General features: G+C 42.8%; 1 protein-coding gene across 1 annotated transcript in view; it reads right to left on the bottom strand.

Annotated features, from left to right (window-relative positions):
* LOC311007263 (protein kinase C-binding protein NELL1-like) overlaps window positions 1–17,583 on the bottom strand; it is a gene marked incomplete at its 3' end in the record, with an annotated part of 272,144 nt that overhangs the window by 26,951 nt on the left and 227,610 nt on the right. Inside the window, exon 15 of the mRNA XM_084000380.1 lies at window positions 7,874–7,969. Coding sequence (XP_083856506.1) covers window positions 7,874–7,969 — 96 coding nt within the window. The remainder of the gene's footprint in view (window positions 1–7,873; window positions 7,970–17,583) is intronic.

The following is a 17,583-nucleotide window of genomic DNA, read 5'->3' as shown; positions in this document are numbered from 1 at the left end:
ACACACACACATACATACCATCAATCCTTGTTACAGCCACAGGAAGGAAAGCAGCCAGACAGCATTTCATATTTCCCTCTGTTTCCTTCCATTACAATGCAAACGGGAGCACTTAGTACTTTCTGCGGGGCTTCACTTCTGCCCCGTCTGTGAATTTTCCCAACGGGGATACATGAAGACTTTGTGACAGGCCAGGCTGCGAAGAGCTGTGAGTTTTAGCTCAGCGAGGAAATGGGAATTAATCCACACATAGTTAAAATAATCCCCAAGCACTCTGGAGGATCCTCTGGACTACTGAGCTTTACATAATTACACTTATCACAGCCCTACTAACCTACTGAAACAACATCACAGGAAATGTCGCATGGGGCATTTACAGTAATGTGTCCTCAGACGGAAACAGCCACCGGGGCTTGTGTTTGTTGCTACCTGACAATCTGTGTCCATGTTAATGTGCATAAAATTAACAGCCTGACGGATTAAAGCAGCAGTTACAGTGACCACAGACCATAGCCAGGCACTAATGATGGGATACAACTCTGCTCTACATCAACACTTATTTTCATTGAACTGTGGTAATTGCATGTGATAAACTGTCTACTACAATATTTGAAGGTTTTATATGTACAGTTTGTAGGTTTTGGGACATCTAAGTTACATAGTTGCTGTTTACACAGCGTGCATAAAACATTATTAAAGGATAATTACCGTTTTTTACAATCTGGACATTATTTCTAGCATAACATACGATCATTTACTCACCCAGATAACTTGGGTGTCATTACAAGTCGTTCCGACGAAATTAGACCAAGCCAAGAGCCGCGCATATCCATATAATGCAAGAACACGGGGCACGCAATGCAGCCTCTAAATAACACATTATCTGCCGCGAAACTCGTTCATTTCACCAATATTTTGTTATGATAGGCTAGTGCTATTCCCCTCTGAGTCCGGACTGACCTGTTATCAACATCAGGGGTCTGTATGTTGACCTACTGACCTCTGACCTGGATGATGTCATCTCTGACCATGGTGCGGCGCGGCTTGTTGCTACCACTAATGCTATGGTCTGTTTCTGCGTGTTTCTTGTCAGAACAAAATGAGCAGCTGGATGAAGTTCAGCTTCCACAGGCTTCCTCTCTGCAACCTGGGCTTACTAAAGCTTTGGCTAGTTGAGCTAAAAATGGTCCCAAATGCCGAAGCGGAATGATTATTATCAGAATGAGCCGGGCAGCGGTCGGAGATGCCATCATCATCCAGATCAGAGGTTAGTAGGTCAACCTACAGACCACGGATGTTGATAACAGGTCAGCCTGGACTCAGAGGGGACTAGCACTTGCTTATCATAACAAAATATTGGTGAAATGAATGAGTTTCGCTGCAGATAATGTGTTATTTAGAGGCTGCATTCCGCTGCCCTGTAGACTCGCATTATACGGATATACGTGGCTTTCGGTTGGATCTAATTTCGTCGGAACGACTTGCAATGACACCAAAGTTATCTGTGTGAGTATATGATCGTATGTTATGCTAAAAATAAGGTCCAGATTGTAAAAAACGGTAATTATCCTTTAATATTTCTTTATAAAGAGGACATATACAATCCCTACTACAATGTTCACTGCAAGATTTAAAGTTAACTTGAATGTCCAAACAAATATTTGAACAGCAACATTTTCAAATTATAAAGGTCACATTTTATTACTCAGTGATGTTGGAGCTGCATGGAGCTACTATCTGGAGAGTTAGAATATAGAATAAATAATTCACAATTAACATTTAATAATATATTTCATATTTTGTTTGTTTTGTTTGTCTGTGAAGCAAGTCTCCAGTTCTCATATTTGTGTTATTTGTGTATTTACTGTCAAGTCTTGTGACATGCAAATAAACAAGCATAAAGCAAATTCAGAGAGCACCTGTCTCAATTAACAACATGTGCTGTAAATTCACACAACATGAAGGAAGTGTGAATCCCTTTTTAGGGGATGCTAAAAAGGGATGTACCTGCCTGGGAGCTGTTTAGTGACAACTGTGGCTTTTGAGGATAAATGCATGAATAACGTGTGAGTAGCCTATATAGCAGGTTCATCACTCTTTTCTTTTGTCTGCTGTACACTCTGAATTTGCAGATGGCTGGTTTAATTGAATGTGCTGTGAATTTTTTTCTTTGCAGCGCAGGTGTTGTTGGATTTATACGTGTTTTCTTCACAATTCACGTTGAGCTCCCTCAGCCACTGAAACGTCGGCTGTTTTGGCAACGAAGTGGTGTGCACTTCACAATGAGTGAGGTGAGGGAGTTGGTCAATTGGGGGAGCTGTTCAGATCCTTGATCCTGGAGCGAAGCCTTTCCAGAAATAAATCACAAGCATCCAACGGTGGATCTGTGGCGGCTCTACGAACCCACTGGAGAAAGAAGGGGCGACTCTGAAGAACGGATTAACGTGGGTGAAGATGAAAAGATCAACTTTGTTCCCATGTGCTTTATATTTAGATGCTCTTAACCTCCCATTGAGCTGCAGCATACTTCACAGGGGAGAGGAGTCAGTGGAGCAGTGAGGTGAGGTGTGTTTCATTACACAGGAGGGAAGGGCAGGAGGGAGGCAGACGGACAGACGTACAGATGGACAGCGAGAGAGTTTTACAGACTGTAGAGACGGACTGAGATGGTAACAGAGACAGACAGAGAGAACGCGGGTTAAAACAAGAATCCTGTGTTCAGCTTGTAACAGTTGTCTACAGTTAAATCTTCAAGGAAAACACCACCATCCTGCACACAAGTCCTCTACCCCTGTAACACCTATTATGACATAACTGTGAGAGTTATAGAAGTCACATGTTGGGTCAAATAAAGACAACAATCCACAACGACCTGTTGCTTTTCCCCCAACCCCTCTAATACAAACCATAGGGGTGCCTCCTGAAATAAAATCCCTAGACCAGCATTGACACCTGCCTGCAGTTGTCATGGTTACCATAATGGTGTAAAACAGGTGTACTGATTATCGTTATGGTAACTATAATTACAGTTACGTGGTGATTAGGAAATGAACATGATTTGGGAAAAAATAAGTCCATCTTTGTTCTCATGGTTGCAATACTGAAAACTTACTAGTAAGACGTTGGCCTGATTTGACTTGATTAGATTAGATTTTTATCTTATTTTATTGTTTCTTTTATTGTACGGCTATTATTTTACCCATGTTATATGCCTGTTAGATTATTTTATCTGTTTTTGTATGTGTAATTTTATGTTTTATGTAAGATGTTGTGTCTTTGTCTCTGGTACTTTTATTTATTATCCTGTACAGCACTTTGGTCCTCTGTGGATGTTTTAAAGTGCTCAACAAATAAAGTTGGATTGGATTGGATTACTTAAAGCAGAAGTAAGCGATCCGGTCGTTTTGGCTAATGCTGCATTCCAGGCAGGCTTTTGAAACCGTAAATTACAGCTTCAAGTCACGACTTACGACTTTGTAGCGTTCCAGGCAACCCACTCGTGTTTTTCCGACTTGTTTTACCTGTGAAAGTCACTATAACGGCCACTCGTAACTTCCGACCCGTGAACTCGTACCAGTACGTCGTTTTTTACAGTCTATGTACCAGATTGAACTGGTACGACTTCACAGGTCGGAAAAATACGAGTTGCCTTGAACGCACCATAACAGTCCTCGTCCCTACGTCACCACATTCACGCGCATCCCTTGGCTGCACACACAGCCCTGCATGCCGTTCTCTCTCCTCATTGGATAAAAATTGTAGGATACGAGAAACGTTTTCTCCTCGGCTCAGAGCAGAGCAGAGTGACTGAGAGAGTGTTTTGGTCCAAACACTCTATGTAAGTGATTGCTGTCGGAAGATATAACTATTTAAGACTTATATTAACACAAAAATATTGCTTACTTCTGCTTTAACTCTGTTGAACGCTCATAGATAATAGAAACAACATAAACTGCAGAAATTCACATAGGGATTGATCTCTGCTCTTCTTTCATGTCTCTGTGTGTTGTTGACCCTGACCCAACCTGGTTCTTACTCATACAGACGGAAAGCTTTGTCACAACATCGTAACTAGTGTGGCCTCTAGATGTCGCCTAACAACTAAATGTAACATCATTATCTGCTGCTCAAACGACCAATGGGCTCATTTTTTTTAAAGGACGCTGTAACACACAGGTAAACGCATAGTGATTGTGTCATCATAATAGGCTACTAATTTTCACAAGCAACACATTTGGATACAAACACTGTTAGATCCAATAAATAATAACCATATGAGCTGTGTTTACATGTTGGCTAATGAGTAGCCTAATGAGTAGCCTAACAATATCATTTATGCACTTCATCTCAATGAGCTGACTCTTGAGCGCTTTCACTTCAAATTCCACTTCAACCTCCCTCAGGGATATTTATATAAAACATTTGCATTGCGTCAAACAATTCAGTTGCATTTTTTCAGATGAATCAGAGATAAAGATATAGTCATTTCTAGATTGATATAGATATATTATCTCTCCAAATGTTCAGGATTTTGTCCATGTTTATCTTTGTTATCCCTCATTCAGTTCCCTAGCAAACTGTAAAATCTGCAGCTATTGTTGAAGATAACCATAGAGGCATCAGTGGCTTAGACGTAAGCTTGCAGTGCTTAGAAATAAAAACCCTGTTCTGCTGCAGTTTCTGTGAGTGAGACATCAGTACGATGGAGGTGAGATGAACGGGGGAAGCCGACCCAACCGTAGGCTACATGGAGAGAAACACAGCGTGACAGCCGGAGACTGATTTTTTTGCACTTCAACACAACTGTAACACCCTCAGGCAGCAGCCAGAGGGCCACAGGGAGGAACCTCATTAGTAGGATGGTGTGTTGGTCGATATTTTATGAATACGAGTATGAATACAAATTAATCCCAAAGGGAAATTGATTTGTCTGTCAACTCATCACCATTTGCAGGAGAATCAAAAAAGTCTGATAGCTAAAGCAGAGGTACAAGGCATCCTCTATATTTCTCCGTCCTGCAGCAAAGAGAGAGGAGCAGGTTGATGCCATGAAGTGGATGATCCGAGCCGTCCAGAACGACCTCCACCACCCTCAGTGCACGTCTCTCCAGCACATCCCCCAGTGAATCGATCAGGGAAATGTGACTGAAGTCTCCTCATTAAAAGTGCCTCAGGATGTTTAGTCTGTATCCTAGCAACGATGCAGCACAATGGAGAACTTTAGATGGAACTTCATCAGTTGCCACGGGTGGGATGTACAAAAAAAAATGTCTGCTTTCTGAATTTTCACCAATATCTCCAGCTCATCACTCTTGTTGGGCAGAGAGTTGATATTCCCCATGATGACTGGCAGCAGAACGGATAGCAAAGGTTGAGTAAAAGCTCAGCGCCACCAGACTTTGCTGCTTGAAGCGCATCCTCTGGAATCTAGATAAATGATGGGGGGGGGGGGGGGCTTTCTGTACCTCATCTGCTCCTCACTTCAACACTATTTCTTCTTTGCATAATCTTTTCTTTGCTCGCCCCCTCTAAAGTGGTTCAAAGAGAATCATTTTGCAGATGTGATGTAGTCATTTTTCAAACCACTCTTTCATTTTGTTAGTAATCAAAATTCAATTTACAAGCACAAATGTAAGCCCTGTGCCGAGTTGCCATGGCGAAACGCCACCATTTAGATACAAAAATTAAATTTTCACCGAACGTCACTGAGGATTCAGTTTGCCATGTTAATTAATTGATAGTTATTTGTTGCTGTTTTTTTTTGTTTTTTTGGGGGGGGGGATAATTAGCCCTTGGTTTGTTGTCAGCTTTCATAAAATGTGTTGCATCCTGATTGCTACTGATTAGGTTCAGATACTTAGACCTGAGAGTATGTGTCTGGATCATTATTTTCTCCATAACAAAGATGAAAGTGTTGTGATTGAAAAGAAGAAGCACGCTCAAGTGATTTAACCACAGAGTAACCTGATCTATCTTTCTCGTTTCCTTTAATTTGGAAGATGAAAATGCACAGCTTTATCAATTAACTGGCAACTTCCAACTCATTTTACCCATTATCCCACACACAAACTTTTACTTAATATACCCGTCTGCCTGACTCTACCTCTAAAATACACCTAACCCTATCAAACACTGCTGTCCGGACCCAACTGTACAGTGGAATCCCAGTTTACAGACCATACAAACAAAGCCACACACACACACACACACACACACACAGCTCTAAAAAAGGGACCAGAGGGAGCACGGGTCCTTTCCACTTGAATAATTTGATGGACTTTAACTTACACCTTATCATCACTGATACAGGAAACACCAGCAGTGGTGTGTGAAAAGATTACTTGTAACACTTACAAAATACTTGAGATGTGCTATATAACTTTGTTAGAGCTGTCGCTAATTTCCCCTCAGGATTAACACACACTTATTTTATCTTAAGGGCGACTGTTTACTTTGTCATAATGTGTAATCTTGTGAGGGGAATTGGGAGGGAACAGTGTTTTATTATCCTTTCGTGAAATCAATGAGGAATTAATCACACACTCTCTCTCTCTTATACACACACAGTTAAAGGAGAAAAAAGTAATTTGTGTAGTTTTTACACTTGATATCCTCTGCTCCCTCTTGGCTGGTGCTTTTCACTAGGTGTTTTCCACAGAAAACACTGATATGTGATGAAGAAAGGAGCTGTTTCCCCGGAGGGTTATAGCAAACAGACATGCACCATCCTCCTCTGCTTCATGTGTTAACAGGGGCTATATTAGCAGTGACAGCAGTACCTGGGGTCTACATGGTTGTGGGTACATGTGGAACTTTAGTCACCGATCCAGTATCTAAGGGAAACCATGGCAACGTGTCGTGAATGGGTGACCTCCGAATGGGATGCTATGTGAGCTGGTTGATCACTTTGGTAAAAGGAGGCCGCAGAGACAGAAGCTTTGTAATGTGTTGTAATTTGTGTGTGTTTGTATGTGTCTGGTGAAACGAAATGTAAATGGTCATGTGAAAAAGAATTTCCCTAGAGGGACAATAACTGTCTAAAGTAAAGTCTAAAGTCTAAAGTCTTTAATAACAAGAAGAGAGAAGAGAAACAAAGGATGAAAAGAGATGATGAATGAGCAGAAAAATATGAGAAGAAGGAGGAGTGGAAGAAAAGGCAGAGGCCAAGGAGGTGGGGAGGGAAAGAAGCACGGTGTAGGAAAGGAAAGGTAAGGAAAGGGGAAAAGAGAAGGAGACAGGTTGAAGGGGCTAGATAACATGAAGAGAAAAGGGAGAGAAGCGAGATGGAAGCAAGAACGGCAGGGAAAGAAAGGTGTAGGATGGTGAAAAGAGGGCAGAGAGGGGAAGAGGGAAAGAGAGGAGGAAAAATGAGGATAAGAGGAAGATATGAAGAAGAAACAGAGAGGAAATGGAGGGGGAGAGAGAGAGGAGAGGAGGGAAGAAGGGAGGAGGCAAGTAGAGAAGAATTAGCAGGCCCTTTCTACAGCTCTCCTGGGATCCTCAATCTCTGCAGTGTCCAATTTAAACACAGAGCTTTAGAGATAGAGAGTGAAAGTGTGTGTGTGTGTGTGTGTGTGTGTGTGTGTGTGTGTGTGTGTGTGTGTGTGTGTGTGTGTGTGTGTGTGTGTGTGTGTGTGTGTGTGTGTGTGTGTGTGTGTGTGTGTGTGTGTGTGTGTGTGTGTGTGTGTGTGTGTGTGTGTGTGTGTGTGTGTGTGTGAGAGAGAGGGAGAACACAGGGCAGCAGCTGAGCCCTGAGCCCGACCCCGATGACCGCTCGTCTGATGTCACTTCTGAGACTCGATAAAAACAACATGACGCTGGGGCTGAACAAGGCAAACACGTGAGAGGTCAGGCGGGGTCATGCAGGTCTTACCCGTCTCGCAGCGGCGTCCCGTAAACCCCGAGGGACAAACACACGTGTTGGGAGATACACAGGTCCCTCCGCTCCTGCACCCCTCTTCGCAGAAGGCTGAAAAGACAGAGAGAAAATTGTTGGTTCGGTTTGTCTTCATGTTCTATCACAGCGGCAGAGGCACACAAAAAAGCTGTTGAATTTCTGCAGTGAAAGGTTTGATGAAGGCATAACAAGGTGCAAAGTGATTCCCCTGACTACTTTTAAAAGCAACATTAACACTTCTAGGAGGAAACACTGACACTTTGGTGTCATTCACATGGGTGTATAAATGGTATTTTTATGTTTGGAAGTAAGTGTGTGCGTGTGTGTCTGTGTGCGTGTGTGGAGGATATGAGGTGCCATGAAGCAACGTGACAAATATTACCACACAATCTAAAATGGCAACGCTGGGCATCTTGAACGAGGCTGTTCTGCTGCACTTTTATTACCCAACATCGGCTCACAACTGTAACCTGTGCTCCTTAAAATTCATTATGGTTTATTGAAAGTGCCTTTTAAGTGGGTATCATCTAGAGGACAGCTACTCCACGTGGCTCTAAGAGTACCAGTGTTAAGTGATAGAGATTAAAAGAAAACAAAAAAAAGTCAAAATGGATGAAAATGACTTTCCCTATCCTTTACTGTCAGTAACTTCAGTTAACAATGGCTCAAATGCCTATACGTTTAATATGAAACCCAGTATCCTTGGCTTTATGGTGCATCCGCTGTACAGCTCAGACTCACAGTCTCACCACTTTGTCTCTAGTAGCTGCAGGCAGCTGGTTTTCGGTAAACAAGCTCTGATAAACCCACAGCACTCTCTGTGGCCAGCAACAAATGGCAGACAGACAAAGTCGGCAGGCAGCTGGTGAAGAACCTGGAGCATTAACCATCTGAAGAGGCAGATAGTTCCCCGAGACCCAGTCAGAGCCCGTAGGAGTTAATTATTGGAGTCAAAACAATCACAAAGACAAAAACAATTCCACATGAATGATAATGCTGCTTTGAGTCAGCCAGATGTGTGGGTAAGCCTCTGCTTATTAACCTGTACCAGCTCTTTATATGTTCTACTTATACATGCAAGGGGAAACTGTGTTAAATTAGCTGTTTGAAAAGCAGGAGCCTTGATTTTAATTGGTTACAATTTACAGCAGTTCAGTCACTTTCTCCTTCTGCTTCTGGTGCTAAACGGAACTGGATATTGTCTATTTTTAGTGGGATAATTCTAAAAGCTTGGTTACACTGATTTTAAAGCAGAAATTGTGCCATTTTCATGTGCATATGTGTGTTTGGCTCTGTTTGGCACATTTTATCCCGAGAACAGTGAAGGCAGCTACACACACAGATTTGCACAATGATTTTGGCCAAGCCATCATGCAAAGTGTTTACCTGTAAAATCAGGAGTAGAACTGGGGGTCAGTGTCAAGGACAACCTACTCTGCCTGCTTTGTTACTGCTGTGTTGGAGAGAGAAGTGGTAAAATCCCAGCATATATGCATGCTCCCTCTCACTTTCTCCTGCTCTGAGTGTTGTGTAAGTGCCTCGTGTTGCTGGTGAGAGGACCACCGAATTATAAAAGAACAGTGCTTTCCAAAAATGACTCATTAGCATTTTCTGACCTGCCAGCACTTTACTCAAAGTCTGTTTGAGATTAGACAATTAAAGCTACTTATTTTAAATCGGGGAAAGGTCACCTTCATGTCTGCATCACATCATTTCTGCAGATTTATCAGCTTCACATTCATGCTAATCTCCTGTTCTCCTACGACGGCCCAAGGTTGTTAAATGCTAAATGGACTGCACTTGTATAGCACTTCTCTGGCTTTATCAACCACTCATAATGCGTATCAATACACGCCACTTTTACCCATTCGTACATGGAATCCATACACTGATGAAATAGTCAGGGGTGATTTGAAGTTGAGTATATTGCCTAAGGACGCTTTGATATGCAGCCCAGAGGAGCTGGATCGACTCTGATGAGTCAAAAGTGTGCCAAGCAAACTTCCTCATTCCAACACCATCAGCACCATGAGCAGCCTGGACTGTTGACTCAAGACAGGCTGGTTTCACAGCCTGATGCTGCTGAAGTCCAAGTCGCTCAGATCACATCTTTTCCTCATTGTGATGTTTCATGTAAACATTCTTCTTTTTTTTTGTCTTGGCTGTTGATGCTCTACCGTCTGTGCATTTAGAAAATGACTTTAAAGCTGGGGTAGGCAGGATTTGTTTAAAAAAATACATTAACTTTTTTTTTAATATAATTGTGTTTTCCCATTCAGCTATCAGTAAGGAATGGTCTGTGTTTGAGCCAATCACAGTGTTTCTCTATGTCTTGTATGCAGCAGCCTGAAAAGCCTACAGCTCCCGATATCTTTGACCAATCAAATCTATTCTGGCCTGGAGGTTCCTGATTGGTTGAGGGGCCGGCCCTCGTCTGTCCTAACAAATTGGGAGGACAGAGTAGGGCCGGCACCCCAGCCAATCAGTATTTTGATTGGTCAAAGATTGTTTTCAAAACAAATCCTGCGTACCCCAACTTTATATATTATAAATTAATTTGACTGACTGAAGCTCCTGACCTGTGTCTGCATGAGTTTACTGCACTGCTGTCACATGACGACTGACTGAGTATGAATAAGCAGTGTACATCAGCATTCTGCTGTCATGTCATTTTTGCCTTAGCTACCGACAGAGGACACCCATTATTTGCTCCCACTAGTGGCCACTTGTCTGGAAAAGCTGATGAGCCTCAAAAACATGGCTAAAAGGCTTAAGTCCATAGATGAAGGTCAAACTTGGTCTAAAAGGGATAATAATTTAATCTTAATTGACAGGCACCACTTGGATTTAGATTAAATTTGGTAATGATGCTTTTTGCCCCCCATTTCTCCTAAAGAGCTACCTGCATCATTCACTGGGCCACATTCCACATCTATTTTGCAGTTGTTTGAAAATCAAATGAAATCTCAAAGAGAGAGAGCAAGCGTGTGTGTGTGTGTGTGTGTGTGTGTGTGTGTGTGTGTGTGTGTGTGTGTGTGTGTGTGTGTGTGTGTGTGTGTGTGTGTGTGTGTGTGTGTGTGTGAGCCTGCACAACTGTGCCACTGTTTTTTAGCTTGGAGCAGGCTAGTGGTGCAAATGACTGCGATTTGTTCCGTGAGCACACAGGGCGTGATGAATCAACATGGCTGAGACAAACAGGCAAAGGGGATGACTGCAGGTTGAGAGGAGCTGGCACAGAAACGCACTCCACGAAACAAAAGGAAGAGCGAGTGCGGGGAGAGTCGGAGAGGATGAACAGTCATCCAGTGCTTAAAGCGAAGAGGATTAAACCAAAAAGAGGGCAGACTTAATTGAGCAAGTTCATTAAAGAGAAATTACTTTAGTATTTCTCAGCTTAATTAATGACATGATTTGAAAGATGAGCCTTAATGGGCTGAAAATCTATTTATAGTCGCATACATAGGGGTGTGAGTGTAATGTCACCATGTGTGTGTGTGTAATGTATGTGCAGCAGATTGTCTCCCTTTGCCTTACCAATCCAAAGAAACATAATTCATCCGAATAAATTATCACAGTGGTATTTGGGGAGGGGGAAAAAATTACTAAATATACAAACGAATGCACAAGTGCAATAAATAAAAGCAGAGTCCCACGCCAGAAGCTATTAGAGCCATTCATTTGACTGGTTCCACTATTTAAGAAGTTCCATCAGGCCCTCATTAGGAGCTTGATTGCCTCTGTACTAATAAACCTCACACTTAACTCATTGAGTGCCAACCACGTAATTTCTCGTTTTTCGTTCCCATGCGTTGAGTGCCGAAAACGTAATTTTACGTTTTTTGCTTTTTTTTTAAATTATGAAAATAGACACTTTAATACACATTATATGTAAATTTGGGGACTCTACGACGAGGAGAACTGAAATAGATGACGATCAAAGTCACATGACAGCTCATGATCTGGAAGTTTTTATCATAACTCGGCTTCTGCAAACGAGTTCTGCATGCAGATGCAGCAGCTGCTGCAGCGCAGCTGCTCTGCTCTCACCCGCGCTGCTGCTCCAGCTGCTCGAGCTGCTCGGAGCAGAAACAGGAAGCTCTCAGCCGACAGTCCGCCCGGTCTTCAGCTGGAGCAACACCGTGTCCTCCCCAAAGTCCTCCCGCGGTAAAATCTGATGGTCTCTGGACCAAAGCAGACCGGCATCACCGACCCGAACCACAGAAGGACCGCGACCACCGGCGGGACCGGTCTTCCCGAGCCGCGGTGGCCGACTGACCCTCACGCTCCGCGGGGAGAGGCTGTGACACGGCACGGTGCGTCTGTGTTACTGTTGTTTAGTGGCGCCCCCCCCGCCCCCGCTGGTGGTTTTGTGAATAGAACAACAACTGTTGTATATATTTATCTTTTACGAGCCCTTTGATCCAGAAATGCGAGTGTCAGAAGAGCGACAGACACAAACAGAGCACCTTTCATAAAAGACGCTGTATCTCCTTTTCTAGAAAAAAAGGAGGGATTTTGGTGAAACCCAGCCATGTTTAGCTTGAGTTTTCTCAGGAACAGAGGCACGTAGAAACAAACGGTTTGTGGCCACTTGAAGCATTAAGGTAAACCTTTCAATTGAGCCACAGTATGTGTTGGTGGCAATAATATAGAATACACTGTGGCTCTACATAAAAAGTCAAAAATGGTCTAAATTGCCGGTACACTTGACTAAAACTTTGGAAAGGAGCGCGGCACTCAATGAGTTAAAAAATTACACTTATATTGACTCAATCTATCTCCAGCTCTAATTATCATTTTGCCGCCATCAGCATCAGCCGCTCCGCCTGTCGGGCTAATGACTTCCAAAGATGAGGCGGGAGTTTGGTGTGGTGTGTGTTTTTCGAGATAAGACAAGCCACGATTTCCAGTTGGACGGCAGAAATTTAGACCAGTGGTGTAGCTGTCACTTCCCACTCAAACACAGATTCACCCGGATGAAACCAAGCAACAACCTCCAGGGCAGGAAATGGAAGCCAACACAGACGTGCCAAAACCTGCAGTTCTTCAAATGGCCACCTGAGGCTGGTGCCAAAAGTGAGTCAAGCCCCATAGGCTCCCATGTTAAAGGAATAGTTCACCATCATATGAGAGTCAATACCGCCCGACACAAAAACTACACAAAAACCTTGTAATATTCCTCCATACTGCTCGTCCGCTGCAATCCAAGTGTCCTAAGGGATATAGCCCAGAGTTTACTCGAAACAACATTATTTAGGACAGTCCTGTATTGCGCTCTGACATTCACACGAGAGCGCGCCCCAGGCAAATTCAATACAGGACTGTTTAGGCTGTAAAAATATCCTAAATGACGTTGTTTTGAGTAAACTCTGGACTATATCCCATCAGGACACTTGGATTGCAGCGGACGAGCAGTATGGAGGAATATTTCAAGGTTTTTATGGACTTTTTGTGTCGGGTGCCATTGACTCTCATATAAGGATTTTGTTGGACTACGTACCAGCCTCCCGGGTCTCCAGATGCACATTGAGGAATAAAAAACTACTCCCGAGTATTCATCAGCATGAGGGTGAGTCAATAATGACTGAATTTCATTTTTGGGTGAACTATTCCTTTAAACGGCAGAAATACGCATTTCCTCCTTGATGGCAACTGGGAGGGATTATCATAGCTAATTCTATAAATGTATTTACCTGTGTTTACATGCAAGAGATGAGGATTTTCTGTACAGAGCAAACCTGGTTGTTTTCAACAAGCACAGGTGAGAACATCCTCATCCGAAGACATATGGACATAAAGACAGGCTGTGTAGTTGTATTGTGTCCTGCTGCATTGACCTCTCCTGTGGTTTTAAAAGTCGGTTTCTACGTTTTTCCCTCTGACAGCGAAACCTGATGTTTATCACTGATGCTACAGATCGCTATCACGCCCCATTGTAGCTTGAAGTATCTCAAGCCTCCACAGACTCTCACCACTGACTTGTACTGTACAAAGCATCAACAACATTTCCTTCGCCTTCCAGCTTTTATCAACTTCAACTTCTTTTTCTCCACCTCTCCTCCTCCCACATCACATTACCAGACCCCCGCTACAGCGACAAATAGCCTGTGCTGTAGCTGGGAGGTGGAGACTGCCCTCCTTCATTGTAGCCCCCGTGACCTGCTGCTAAACTATCTCACTGCTTAACTGAGCCTGTTGCTGACTCGTAACTTCTCCAGACATGCTTATACCCATAGATTTGCTATTTGAGATTCCCATTACGGAGCCTAGATTGCTTTCCAGTGGGTGGTGAGAATGGAATCATTCCACTCTGTGCCGTAGCTAACAACCACGTTCACGGTCGTTGGGCGTCCAAGGATCCATTTCAGAATTAATAGCAGAAATATCACAGGGACAGACAATGGATATTCTACAAATTCAAGAAGGTATGAAGGGAGAAAAATGGCCTTTGTAATTCTATGGTCGAACAGAACTGTGCTAATAATTAGTGTCCTGTTGAAGTCTGCACATTTCAGTAACAGGCTGCGTTGTTACATTGTTCACCTCAGATAATTATCGCAACTCTTACTGGAAGTTCAACCCTCTGGAATTTATGGCTACATTCTCCATTACTCTTATTTTTTTTCTAATTTCCTGACCTCACATTTATGTGAAAGCGGTCACTCCTGGCCCCAATTTGTGCCTCATACATAAGAGCAGTGGCATTACATTTGAGTCACAGTGGTGGGCATCCATTTCTGTGAAAGATAAATAGCCAGCGGTGTAAACATTGACATCGTTATGAGAGCATTTTAATATTCTGGGCTTATGTTGAGCACAGCGGTGATGAACTACTGGGTTTTCATCAATCACTGACAGGGTATTTATCTCCTCAGAAAAAAGACCAAAAAACAGATGCTCACCACTGTGAGTCAAAAGTAACAACGACAGATAAGAGGCGCCAACTGGGACGAGGTCACCCACAGTGACAACACCTACAGAGAATTGCCACTCAGCTCAGAGCCTTTGAATATCTTGGTAGGTTTATTGAACAATCTCTGTGGATGTTTGACTTTTCCATCTCAAATAATCAATGTGTTTCTGCAAATCTATCAACCCACTGAGAATCCTGGTTTCAGGCAACTGCAATCCCCCCGTGCTTCCAGTCTTCCAGTCTCCTCCAGTCTACTGCCTAATGAAACATGAGGAAACTAATAACAGACAAATTTCCTGCTTCTTAAAGGTTGTCAACACATGAAGTATTGTATTTCTGCAGCATTCAATCAAGGTCCCTGGTTTCACTATGAACACATGAGTACACAGTAAATAAACTGAGGGTTTCTGTGTTGTGTCTCCTTATTTCTCAGTCTGGCTGGCTCCTGTCTGTGCTGGAAACATGGCTGACTCTGAGGACCATGGTAAAAGGGTCAGACTAAGTCTGGACAACATGTCTGTGTTGGCATTTGACTACTGATCTTTCTTTCACTCAGATTTGCAGGTCAGCCATTCTCACCGACCCTAAATCCAGCAGCAAGAGCAGGATCTGATTGGCCCACTTTACACAACCGGCCCATCACCAAACAGCAGGTGGACAAAGTGACCACACCAGAAGAAATAAGAGCGTAAATGGATTTCCATTCATCAGGTGGCAAAAAGACTAAAGCATGCTAAAATGTTTAACTGTGCTAATCCATGCTGCTCTGCAGTTTTCCTGCCCCTTAGTGTCCGAAAAACAATTAATGCAGCTTTTAAATATGAGCATGCTCCAGCAGATGATGATTTCAGGAGGAGGGGGAGAGCGTGCAATAAAACACATCACAGAGAGTTCCTGAACACACACCATCAGTAGTTCTGACAGAAGAGCAGACGGGTATCTAGATAATGGACTCGGAGCTGCTTGCTCCTCTTGATCTCTCTCTTCTACAAACCTAATCTCAGAGGGAGAAAGAAGCCTCCTCTGTCTTCCGTTCCCTGCAGTATGTCTGCGTAATATCTGCATACGTAGCCTCCCCGCTAATGAATGCACCACAGCAGGCTTAAACGCAGAGGTAGAAGTTCATTGTCAGCTGGCAGATCTGAGAGGCCCAAGAAATTCAGCGAAGAAAGAATTAAGGCCAACACATTTACTCATACAAATCAACCTCGCTTTGTAATGCATCACAGTAGCAGCAGTTCACCCTTGGCTGTACTCGCTGTTCAGCATTTACTGAACATCACAGATAATGGCCGCACTTACAAGACAATAAGGACTCAGGCCAGGCGGTCGGCATGGATTAAAGACGCATTAGGGAAGATTTTTACTGCCATAATGTATCAGCAGAGGGTTTAAAGAGTGGCTGATCAATACCGCTGACACGACAATTAATTCCACCAGGTGCTCTCGGAGATTTCTTACTCTGGAATGCCGCTCCACACATTTCAAACTACCCAAGAGTGAAAGGTGGGGCCCCGGCCGCTACAGGGAAACTTGAATTTCCAGGGATGCATTCTTATCCACATTGTAAATGAACATACTCGTACATACTCTACGTGCTCCCTGCTGATATCAGTTATGGGAACTTTCCTTCAACTCCCTGCAACTTCACCAACCCAGACATCCTCCTTCCTCTATGTGTCACCCTGGTAACATAAACACCTTGGATATGTGTTGCTGCCAGAGCCCTTGGTGTCTGCTGCTGATACTGAAATAAAATACTGAATATATAGTGAAACAAAAACCATTACAAAACAGATTATTATAATGTAAGATTAACATTATTATTGTAGACTTAGTTAGTTAGTTAGACTTAGTATTAGTATATTAGTATTGTTGTCAACGTCCAGTGAAGTGATGAATCAATGCTTACTTAACTTAATGAGATTGAATGACCCTCTGCAGTCCGCTTTACAGGGAACTATACCAGGTGATCACAAATTAAAGAGCGACAACTCCAGGAACATGTATGGTAATGCACGAAAATATTATATTCATTACATTATGTATAGCCCTAGACAGCAGGAGAAGAGTGAAAAAAGGGAAGAAAGTTCAGGCAATAATTTTCACTGATAACAACAAGCAATATGAGCCCTCCTGAAATAGTGTCATAATCGCCAGGCATGCTGAACCTTCGTCGTCATGGTAACAATAATAAATATGCAGTTAAGAATGTGGAACAGTGACAGATTAAAAAAATTAATTTAAAAATTTAAAAAAAAAGGCCTCGCAGTTGTGTGCCCCAGAGTGCAGGGAATATGGTCACAGCATTGATTAATGTGTTTTCTAACAATAATACAATGTCACAGAGAAGCTGACCTTTGACCATTTAGATATGAAATTGTGTTACCTTGGACATTTGTGTTAAATGGTGTCAGAATTAGAATGTGAATCAGTGAATTTTGTGAGGTGCCAGGGATCTTGACCTTTGCCAACTAAAATTATATCAGTTCATCCTCAGGGTATGTTTTGACAAAATTGAGGGACTTCCCAATCCATTTTATTATTATTATCATTATTATTTTACACTGAGTGTTGGTCATTTCTCCTTAAACCAAGTCTACCAGTGAACTACAGTGAACATAATTCATTGCCTCTGTAGCTGAACTCATTCAATCAGACCTGTTACCTCTATAACCGGATGGCAGCAGAGAACTGAGCTGGCTTTTTTCTAGATGTAAAACAGCTGTCAATATTTAAATAGCTCTCACTCTGAAAGCATACTGCAATTTTT

The sequence above is a fragment of the Trachurus trachurus genome (genome assembly GCF_905171665.1).
Source record: "Trachurus trachurus genome assembly, chromosome: 3".
NCBI classification, from domain to species: Eukaryota; Metazoa; Chordata; class Actinopteri; order Carangiformes; family Carangidae; genus Trachurus; species Trachurus trachurus.
The sequence above is the reverse complement of the archived record's forward strand: the minus strand, read 5'-3'. Positions and strand labels throughout refer to the sequence as shown.